This window comes from Plodia interpunctella, chromosome 4, assembly GCF_027563975.2.
Source record: "Plodia interpunctella isolate USDA-ARS_2022_Savannah chromosome 4, ilPloInte3.2, whole genome shotgun sequence".
Taxonomy (NCBI): Eukaryota; Metazoa; Arthropoda; class Insecta; order Lepidoptera; family Pyralidae; genus Plodia; species Plodia interpunctella.
In genome coordinates this window covers 8,346,372-8,358,075 of record NC_071297.1, presented here as the reverse complement: position 1 = coordinate 8,358,075, position 11,704 = coordinate 8,346,372, and the positions used below count along the sequence as shown (strand labels likewise).

The 11,704-nt window shown below is 38.5% G+C and overlaps 1 protein-coding gene across 1 annotated transcript in view; it reads right to left on the bottom strand.

The window, feature by feature from the left end:
- Positions 1-28: 28 nt before the first annotated feature.
- The window catches only part of Tmtc3 (Transmembrane O-mannosyltransferase targeting cadherins 3), a 137,960-nt gene continuing 126,284 nt past the window's right edge, over positions 29-11,704 (bottom strand). The window contains exons 5-12 of the mRNA XM_053744166.1: positions 9,564-9,679; positions 7,009-7,226; positions 4,853-5,057; positions 4,164-4,427; positions 3,343-3,828; positions 2,870-3,056; positions 1,876-2,156; positions 29-1,510 (exon numbers count right to left, since the gene is read on the bottom strand). Of these exons, the coding sequence (XP_053600141.1) occupies positions 1,202-1,510; positions 1,876-2,156; positions 2,870-3,056; positions 3,343-3,828; positions 4,164-4,427; positions 4,853-5,057; positions 7,009-7,226; positions 9,564-9,679 (2,066 nt within the window). The 3' untranslated portion in view covers positions 29-1,201. The remainder of the gene's footprint in view (positions 1,511-1,875; positions 2,157-2,869; positions 3,057-3,342; positions 3,829-4,163; positions 4,428-4,852; positions 5,058-7,008; positions 7,227-9,563; positions 9,680-11,704) is intronic.

The window sequence follows — 11,704 nt, the reverse complement described above, 5'->3', positions numbered from 1 at the left end:
TATAACAATACAATGAAACAAACAAGTCGTTTGAAACATCGTTTTTATTTTATAAAAATAAACGTTTTGACGACAAATAGTTATAATATTCGGGGTCCTTACGAATTTACCAACTCCAGCCAGAGTCATCGCCAGGTATGTTTCAAGACATTGTAAAAAATTCAGTTTTTACAAAAGTTACTTTTTTTATCTTAAAACATTAACAACATTACATTTTTCACATCTATATCTAATAACGGTCAATCACTTTCATTTATTTTTACAATATAACATTAGCATTTACGAAAATAATATTTTTTTTTTGTTTTAGGTCATCCGTATTGGGGATGTCAAGAAATTCATAGATACAAGTCAGATAAGTTTGCTGAATTTCCTACACACAAAAAAATATTATTACTAAAAATGCATTTACTGGCAAATGTTTGAATTACAAAAGTTCCTAAACACATAATCCAAGTACTTATAAGTTGGTTACATTACAAAAATGTTCACTAAGAGACTAGAACGAATTTTAAAATAAATGGATAATTATTACCTTACTTTACAATTAGAATACAATATGTTCACTTGCAATACAATGGACTAAAGACTCAGTCAATCGCTCTTACCAATCCGACTCCTTCAGTTTTTATCCATTCAAGATGTTTCAACTTAACTATGCAATTATGTAGTTATTATTATCTTTTATTTAGTAGGGGGTGGCCGATGCGCGGGCATGGCTATGCTATTCCCGACGCCTAGAAGCACAGGTTTTATTATAACAATGCAATGTCTTCTACCTATCGTAAACAAAACACAACTTAAATTTGATCGAAATTTCACAATGGTGACTAGACATACATAGTTTAGGAAACAGTTTATACATTCCTATAAAACTATTCCCAATTTACATTAAAACAGATCTTTATCCGTAGTCCGTATACCAGGCTAATAATGATGAAAGCTCGTTTCAACATATTCTACACAATAACATACCTATTAGACATAATTATGGCATACACAATGTTACAATTATGGTGTAATAATATCACGAAACGCCGTACGCAAATTAACTCGGAGATCAATGGCGTAATGATGGCAAAAATAGAATTTGAAAGCAAAATGGAAACAATAGAAGAGTACCCTGATCAAAGAATTTGGAAACCGATTACATTGGCCGAATTTGATTGGTGTTCGTTAATATTTACATGTTGATTTTACGCTATGAGTCGTCGACCTCGTGGGGGTCGGGCGGTTGTTGGGGGATGTAGTTCCACCGGGCGCGGACCTCGGCGGGCGCGGGCGCGGGCGCGGAGGCGGAGGCGGAGGCGGAGGCGGGCGCGGGAGAGGCGCGGCGCGCGCGCACGACGGCGAGGTGCCGCTGGATGTAGCGCTCGTGCGGCGCGAGCGCGGCGGCGCGTGACAGGCACTCCTCCGCCGCGGCCAGCTTGCCGCGCTCCACGGCCACCACGCACAGGTTGTGGAGCGCTTGCACGTTGTCCGGCTCCAGCTCCAAGATGCGCCGGTAACACTGAACATAAACAAATTATAATAAATATACATAGGTATACCCACAAAGGAAGATATGGTAGACAAACAATTCACAAATTTAGAAATTTTATGAAATAACAATTCCTAGAATATTTAATGAGATAAAAGGGTTGGTTCGATTTCCGCTGAAGTCTTGAATGTTTTTATCTTGTTAAACATTTTAAAAGTTATATTTAATTTGTTACCGAAATATGGAGTTGTAGAAATTTCATCTTTCATAACTAAATGACATTTTAAAGAATAACTACGCTAGTGCTGATATATATAGGTATGGGTTTGTCATTTACACAAAAATTGAGAAACGATGAAAAAGTTAAAAATATATAAGAAAAAAAAGGAACTTACACTCTCAGCAGCATCCAGATCTTTGACAGAGTTGATGTAGATGTCTCCCAATAGCACCAATGCTTTCACATGGTCCGGATGATGCTTGACAAGTTGCTTCAAAAACGGAGCCGCTTCCAACGGTCTCCGGCGGTCAGCGAGGAGTAAGGCCAAGTTGAAGAGAGCAGATCTGAAGTCTGGCTTCAAATGGACGGCGGCGCGGAACCAGCGCTCGGCGCACTCCGCGTCGCCCTCGTCCATGCAGACCATGCCGAGGTTGAAGTGCACCCGCTCGTTTGTACCTGAATGGAGTAAGATTTGCTATGTAATTCTCACTCATCCTTGCGATTTCCCAGTTACCCAAAAAAAAGTAAGGCTTATTTCTCCGCTGAAGAGCAGCGCAGTGCAGTGTAGTTACGACATGTCCAAAGATTAACGATACGTTTGATCGACCACTGACGGTTTAAGAAGGTGGCCGCTCGACCAGTAAGCCGAGAGTCGCCGATCTGATCTCTACCATTTTTCAAGAATGTCCAACTCGGCCAGTGGTTCAGATTTTTATGACTAAGTAGTCACCTAAGCCTAGAAAGTAAGGCTTAAAAATTTGTAGATATAGCTGTGACTTTTAGACAGATCGTCAAGCTGACGTCAATCCTTTGGTAATGCTCTTTATATTAGCTGCCAAGGCTATGTATCCCTTAGCCGCCTCCTGTGGTCGAGTCGTACACAGGCGTATGAGTGATCCTATTCTAGGGCGGGACTATACGCCATAAGCTTGGAATATTTGTGTAGAAAAGTGACAAGATACAGATTGCCATCACGGTATACTTGGAACATTCACTGGTCCTTTGCCAATAAAGCGAAATACTATGATATTTTTTTCTGAGGTAAATCCAAATATGTCTGCAGTCAGCAGAATCTCCACGATTCTGCTGACTGCAGACTGCAGTTCAGCAGCACTGTTCTGGCTTCAGCTCTGCAGCCTAGTCTTATTGCGGCAGACTTCCTGACTCACCGTCTTTGTCCAGCAGCTTCAGCAGCCGCTGCCTGGCCAGATGCCGCAGATCAGCGGCGCCCAGCTCCTGCAGCAGGATCGCGGAGTTCAGCAACGCTTGCTCGTGTTCGGGCTCCAGCTCTAAAGCCTTGTCCAGGTAAGCTAACGCTTGCGACGCCTTGCCTTGCTCCAGGAGGACCACGCCCAGCTGGAAATTAAGAAAAGTTTTTAAATAAGCCGGGTTTTAATATGAAGTGGACCGACACTTTCCCTCGGTGTATTAAATGAGTATGGCTAATAGTTTATTTTTTCTATTTTAAAGTTAATAATCAAGGACTTGTTTTTATGTATCAATTCGGAGTTGCAATTGATATTTTTAAAGACATTGTTTGTAGGTGGTGTTCTTGTGGTGTATCACTTCTGATGTAAAACTAAGGCATTGTATGGATCTAAATATATTTCAAAAATGCTGTAACATGTTTGTGTTTACTTACATTGTAGTAAATATCCGGATTACCACTATCATACAACAGAGCTCGCTCATACACTTCCTGCGCTTCTTTAGTTCTGTTCAACTTTATCAATATATCACCCCTATTAATATACGCTTGTGTATAATCTGCCCTCATGCTTATAGCTTGTCTATACAGCATATCTGCTTCCTCTAACCTCGTGGCATTTTTGGAGATTAGATTGGCAAGATTCAAGAAAACATTCAGATGATTTGGGGCGATTCTGGCCTGGTAGGATTCTCCAGGTTTAGCCTTTGGTAGGAGCGATTTTGCTTTCACATAAGCGTCTTCAGCTTCCTGGTATCGTCCTAGATGGTTGTAGGTTCTGCCGACGTTGATGTGGGCTCCGACGTCGTCGGGTTGGACTCCCACGGCCGTGTTGAAGAAATCTAGCGCTTCGGCGTATTTGCCCTCGGCTTCTAAGGCGTGCCCAACGTTATTGTATAGTTTTGCGTTGTTGCGGTTTACCTGAAAATAATTGGAAAACAATAATTATTATTTATTTATTTAATAATCGTAATAATTATGAATTATCCTCTATGAGACGTAATGTGTATTTAATTTTAACACTTTAGTATAATTTGACAACCTCTTTAGGAGTAATGGTTTTCATGCCAGCTATTCAGGAGGTCCCATTCTGTCCTTGGTCAGCTCAAGATGCAAAATTATCTTTTTCAGATTGACCTTGGATATATATATATAATTATGTATGTTATAGCATAAAACATGTCTCGAACTTACTTCGAACCTTATTCAATTTGTGTTATTTTCCCTATCCTATAATATATATAAGGAGAATTTACCTTCAATCCAGAAGCAAAGATAGAGTATTCAGTCTTCCAGTCCCAATTCCTTACGTAGGTCTTCGCACTGAACGCGAGGATCAGGAATATGAGCGCAGCAGCGGCGAGTTTTGCGCGTTTCTTGGCCAGTAACCTCCAGCCGTGAGCGACCAACAGACACCAGCCCATGGAGGGCATGTACAAGACGCGTTCGGCTACCACGAACCCCACGGGAAAGAAGAGGTTCGATGCCGGGAGGAAAGGCAAGACTAGGAGTGCAAGGCCCTGTAAATTTAAAAATTAGATATAATTTTTGGAAGTTTTTTATCAATAATAATCAAGTCAAACATCTCATTTCAAACAGAACTAAATAAATTATCACAATAACAATATGTAATTTGGCGTGGTGTGTCTTTGAGACGTATTCCACCCTTCATATCCTACCATGGATGTCGTAAGAGGCGACTAAAAGACATGCTTATATGTACTTTAAACAACATAACATTCCCAAGAAGAGTTGACTACAGGCGGCAGATTTTAAAATAACAGCTGAAAAGGTCTTCAAAAAGGTTATTTTTTACGCTGACTCCGAGTCTAGTGGCGCCATATAGATGAACGGAACCAAGAACATATGAAGATGAGCGAGCGAGAAAGAATGACACACATATTTCTTGATAACGTAAATGAGGAGCTCGAAAAAGGGATCTTACCATGGATAGTGCTGACGAGCGAGTCCTTAAGGCATGGACTGCAGCAGCTATGAGCGTGGTCGCTAAGGCGAGGGTGGCGAGATTGCGGGGGTCTCGCCAGGACCGCAGCAGCGCCACTGTACCCATAGTCCAATCACAGCACAGTGCTTCAGGTAACGTCAGCAACCAAGCGTTTAGCGCTGGCAGGTACGCGAACGTCAAATGTCTGTTGAGATAATGTTTCATTGTAAATGGGGCGGTGAAGCGATGATAACAATGTATCTACTTGTAGGTATATGTCGAAGTAAAATCATTCATTTAGAAAATTAATTAGACCTTCACAAGCACTTTTCCACGTCAATTTTCTAAAAACGACTGAGGCTTGTCATAATTAGCATTTGAAAATGCCAGTAATTTTAATAAATAATGAACATTGGAATCAAGTTGCAGCTGCAATCACCCCTACAAATGCTTATCGAAAATATCTTACAAATACATGCAACATATTATATTATCAGTTTGCGGACAAACAAATCGATAACCACGAAACTAGTGTACTTTGTTTGTGAATGAAAACAAATCAAAAACCACCACGTGCATTTTAGCTTTGTAAAATGAATCCGGTAGAATGTAAAATAGTTATCCGATCGGCGTATATATATTGTTTCCTTCATCAACCAGACCATTTGTCAACGTTTTCTGAGAATCTGGGTAGTGGATAGAGGCCAATTAATTTCTGTCATTGGAAGTCATTGACCTTCGGCCCCCGGTTCGTTTTACACGAATTTCAGCGGTCACTTAACTATAGAGGGTAAAGTTACCCTTAATATTGACAAAGTTGCTAGTAAAATTAATGTGCCAAGTTGAGTCTAAGAATATTACTTAACTATGGAAATTTCGAATTTCGAATGAGGAAAATAATAATTTAAACAAAAAAACAAAAATTGCTGGCAGTATGTAATTAAAATAGAAGAATAAATACAAGGTGTTACAATATATGTCGCAGTAAAATAGAAAAAGCCGTAATATAGTTATATCCCTAGACCATGTATTTAATACAGATTAATTAAATTGTAAACAATTTTAGTTCATTCCAATTAGGTGCCTAATTTTATATTTTATTTAAATTGATTTATTTATTTTATGTAAAATCTTTATTACACAATATAACAAAATTTATAATATACAAAAGGTGGACTTAACGACGTAGACCTTATACATTTGGCATTTTCTATAAGTCAACCATTAGACCAAACAGAGAAATTTACTCATAACAAAAAAAAATGATATAAACAAATAATTTCAACACATTATACAAACGGATGGAAAGACTTACTGTCGCTCCGCTGAGCAAAGTCTATCCGAGTAGGGTGTCTAATCGTCGCGTCTTTGCCGGAACCCGTTACTCGCTTTGAAATACATCCAGCTTTAACCACAAGCCTTGATTACAAACTGGGGCATCGTACATTCATGCACATATTGTGTTACCCTATATCGACTTTAAGCTATGGCAATACCGGCCAAATTGCAATGAATTTGCCTACGTTCATGTGATTTAGACCGTACAAGAGATGCTCAAGCTCTCGTCTACTGAAATAGTAAATTCTATGGCCGCATGATTAAATTCGTGGACACAATACGCTGGGCGAATCTCCAGACAAAGTAGCTTCTAAACCGAATTACATAAACTTGTAACGACTTTGTGTATAGTTCTATTGTATGCAGTGCAAACTGAATTCTCGGTGGAGCCATCAAATTTAATTCTACTATGATCAGAAATTAACCTAATGGAATGCTTTTTAACATCCATCCAATTTCACTGCTCGTTGATAATAATCTTTAAACCTATCTATTCACGAAGGTTAATTTCTGTTCATAATAGAATTAAATTTGAGAACTCCACGAAAAATACTCAATTCAGTTAAAGTTAAAGCATCACCGCTGAAGCAAAAAAATATATTAAAATTATACTAAAAAATATATATCTGCGGAAGCATCAAAAATTACTTCTTTTGTAAACTTTTTGAGTTAAACCCAAACCATCGTGCAATTAGATAAACAGAGGAAAGGACAATAATCTTACCTGGATAATTTGTATTTTTTAAGTAAAGTTTACCCTAGGCTTCTCACCAGATAGACAAAGAGGGACATATTTGAGATAAAGAAGATAATCTTACCTCGCAGGAGGATGCGCAGCACCGGCAGGGTTGTCGAACCTCGTGAACACAGGTAGCTGAGCGCCCATTACGTGAAGTCTGGCTGCGAGTAGAGCCAAGGTCGCGCAGCACACGGTCGCCACACGGCGCGCCGCCTCGCCGCACGCGCATCCCCAACCAGAGCCTTTACCCCACGCGTCTACCCACGACCAGCGACTGCCGCCGCCGGAGCTACGACGCTGGAATTAAACATTATTTTTAGATACAGATCATCTATAAATATCACGTTCTTATATGGGTAGTCAGAGCCAATAGTTGCCAAATTCAAAGGCTATGTTTACCTTATTTCATTATCTTTAAGTAAAGAATAATTTAAAGAATAATTTTTAAAGTTTAAAGTATTAAACATTGATAGTGGTTAGTGAATAGCCCATGAGAAGAATATTTAGTTTTTAGCCTTTTTCTTGGTTAACTTTTCGAATATGCACGGGGGAAGAAGCAGCTGGCACATACAATATTTTTATATCGTTTTCAGACCAGCGTGGAATATTTTTTAGCCTAGATTATAGGTACAATTTAAAATATAATTTTAAATAATAAATTTTGTCATTGGTTTGATAAAGGATTGGGTGATGTCCAAATACACCAATAACACCAATAACTACGAAGTGTATTGTGAATCCTATTGGCATATATGTATGACACACCTATATAACACCGTGACCGTGTAGGAATTGAAATATTTGCCAGAACTGGAAGCATTTGCATACAACACTCAGACAAAGAGTAATACGTTAATAAAAAAATGTAATTTATCACGAAAAATTCAAAAAGTACAAAATACATTGAATTCATAATGGCCGACTAACTCCATAACTCCATAATGTCACAGAGTGAAATGTTACGCTGACCCATCGCACGCAGCGGAGCGTGAGTGCTGCGGAAATTATATTTTAGTTTTTTACATTATCTCCCAACCAGAACAGACCAAAAAGCTGCGAGCAGAACCTCGCAAAAAGTAATTTCCATTTACAAAGCCGAAGAACTGGGTCACAGGCATCTGAGTATTGAACTCCGTAGCGGGAGAATGGATAATGTTACTCTATGGTTTGCCGAACGAGATGCAACCCTATGGCGTGTAGAAATAAATCCGAAATGAAATCTTGTATATCTCAAGTTTCAACGGTGAGCATGCAAATATGTAAAACTTCTGAAAAAGTTGGATTAGTCAATGCAAAACGAGAAAGAGTTACGTTTTAATCCTAAGTGTTTTCAGATACAGCGGTGGACCATTTGCGAATTTGATGCTTTGTTTATCTGATCTAGTGTGCATTGTTTTTGCTCAGCGGCTTTACAGTGGATTTTAGCTTGAAATTGTTTTTAAGCTTACCTACGGTTTTTTAATGTAAAAAATAAACTAAGGTACACGTCTAAAAGACTGTCAGATTTTTATGAATTCAAGGTTTTTATATAATGTAGTCGGGGAACAGTAATTAGCAACTAAACAATTTTAAAAACATGTTTATTTGTTAAAAAAAAACCCGACTTTCAATATTAATTTCGCTACAACTTTTGAACAGCTGAACCGATTTTCATGAAACATGGCTAAGAACACTCTACCTTTGACACAAAAATAAACTAAACGAAAATCGGTTTATCCGTTCGGGAGATACACAGACACAGACAGACAGACACAGACAGACAGACACGTTAAACTTATGACATCCCTCTTTTTGCGTCGGGGGTTAATAAGATTTAGAAGTAATAGATTTATATAAAAAGAAAAATAAAATATATAGATCGTTGAATCTATAACCAATGAGTTTAAATTCAAAATCACACTATCACATGGGCGCGTTCCATATCATGCTAAATTTAAATGCATGAGCAGTTTGAAAACTTTGAGGACACCAATTTTTTTTCTTGATTAGATTACGAATTCGTAGGTTACATGTCGAAACGCTTTCATAACTCTACGCAAGACATTATGTCATGAGCTGGGACGTAAGTGAAATTAAATACTTGCAGGCGATCCATTTACCTTCTCCTGAAGCCCCGCTTTGTGTATTTATTTGCGCCATAATTATGTCAAAGGGCTTATATAACTTTGTTACTTGCAGGAATTATAAGTCATCTGGGTATCTCGGTGGATATGTTGCAGCCATGTTGTAGAACCCGCTGATTCACAAATTTGCCGTTTTGTAAAACGGCTTGACCGAGTTAGTTGTGTGAAATTAAGTGACTTATGGGGCAAGGTTAGAAAGGCTAATCCTTTCTATTCTATATTTCTTTCTATAGTCGTTAGTTACTTTCTATTCGATATGGTTGTGGTCAAGTGCTTAATTCTGTCCGCTTGTCGATGGAAAGGTCCCAGCTTGGAATCCTACTCGTGCCACATGAGTGTGTATAGACCGCCTCGCTTTTCATAGACCGCCAGCTTTCGGTGAAGGAAAACACCGTGGGGAAACTTGCACACTTGTAGTCGTAAAAGTATTGTCAGATGCCTTTAGACCAGTTTAATAAAATCTGATATCAGTGTTAGCAATAAACACACTCGAAAAGAAGAAAGAATTTACCTTTTGAGCTACAAAGAGCTCGTACACAACGCAAACCCCTGTGACAGTGATTCCTTGCTCCTTGCACAACATGGCGACCCCCACGCACGCCGTACACGCCGCCACGTACCGCCAGTCTGAAACAAATCAATACATTACAATTATAATGATAATTTCATGGAAGATTTAGAAATGGATACCGTTGATGGAAACCATGAACACCAAGTAATATCAAATGGGGGAGATAATTTTCATCAATCTCCGAACATAATATCTATCTAACATCTGAGCATCGTCCCGATTGTCGCCATAGAGTGTCAGGTTCGGAGTTGAATTCCAACTATCGTTTGTAAAAATGTTGCACGTAACAATGAAAGAGTACGGCACGTTTTGTAGCAGTATAGCCACAAAGTTTTAATATTCAAAACGTAGTTATCTCAATTTGTTCAAAATTCACAATAAATATGAAACAAAACCAAGGCGAAATTCAACGGATTTGTAAATCGGATTAAGCAATGATTGTGAATGTCATTCGCCGTGCCAAAAATTTCCTCTTTGATATGAAATATCGCATAAAAAAATTCTGTGAGATCCGATCACTCTTTCATTGACCAGCAAAGGCAACTCGGATGGAATAAAAAATGTATGACAAAAAATACCTTTTCGGGGCAGCATATTGGGGTTGCCAGGAATAACTTTGAGCTATCGATTCGAATGATATATACCACATGGCCGCGTCCAAAGTGTGATCAGCGATTGGTCCGAGCAAATTTTATACTAGTTTTAAAAAAAATATCATGGCAATCAAACTTGATTATGGCACATATATCATTTTACCTTTTCACTTAGTTACTTGAAATAAGCTATTGAACTAAACATCCTGCAGATATCAAAGGCGTCCAATCGAAGTCGAAACTGCCTAAGTTCCTAGTGGCATAATTCCGGTTTAATCTGGATTCCGCTAACTTTCGAGTTCTAAAGCTAACAATCTCAACTTAGTTAAATGTGAGTTAAACATATACCGCTCAAATCGACCTCGGTGGCGCAGTGGTAAGGTTCTAGCGACTGAACCGAGAGGTCCCGGGTTCGATCCCCGGTCGGGTCATGATGGAAAATGATCTTTTTCTGATTGGCCCGGGTCTTGGATGTTTATCTATATATGTATTTGTTATAAAATATAGTATCGTTGAGTTAGTATCCCATAACACAAGTCTCGAACTTACTTTAGGGCTAGCTCAATCTGTGTGATTTGTCCTAATATATTTATTTATTTATTTATTTAAATCATACGTTAGGTCGGTGACATGAAATAAGCAAATTGAACAATATTTAATAGGTAGGTAGGCATTTTGTTTAATTTCCCAATTATAATTAGTTAAAACAAATAATATGAAGCGAGAAAAAGAAAAACTTTTTTATGAATAACGGCTTAGTTTTTACGCCAACTTCGGGGCATTATAGTTGGTGGTTCGCAGGGCGTTTTGACCGCTGACAAAGACAGGAATAAGTTTTACTATATCACTTTACATTAATTATTCTGGATTGGAAATGATTCCTTCATAAAGAAAATTGATGGATTGTAATGACTGTGCAGCCGCAGCCGTCGAAAGGCTCTGCGAACCACCCAGTTGGGAATATAAATAAGAAACATGCAAGAATGAGAAACTAGATAAAAAACGCCTGGGTGTTTCACAGAGCGTTTCGGCCGCTGCGGCCGCGTTGGCATTACAATTTGTAAAATTTTAACAAAAACAAGAAACAAATTATCTGTATTGTGGTAATCTTCATTTTGTAAATGACTGATTTTGGAAATGATTCCTTCATCAAGAAAATTTATGGATGTAATGAGACCGCGCGGCCGGAGCAGTTGAAACGCTCTGTGAAATGCCTCTGCATTTTCGTTATCCAGCAAAATATTTCGTGTTCGGTACCTAAGCGGCAATACAAGAGCTATAACAGACTATTTCTGCTTCAAGAATGTTGATTGTTGTGAACAAAGCGATTTCGGAATAGACAAGTTTCGACAAGGTTCCTTGTTGACAACTTGTTATGTAATCAGTAAATTGTCCTGTAAAGCAATATGAATTTTACTTTGTACGGTGGTACATTTAGCTTTGTAGCTACCCATATAAAATAAATGTTTAAATGCGGAAGTAGTGTTT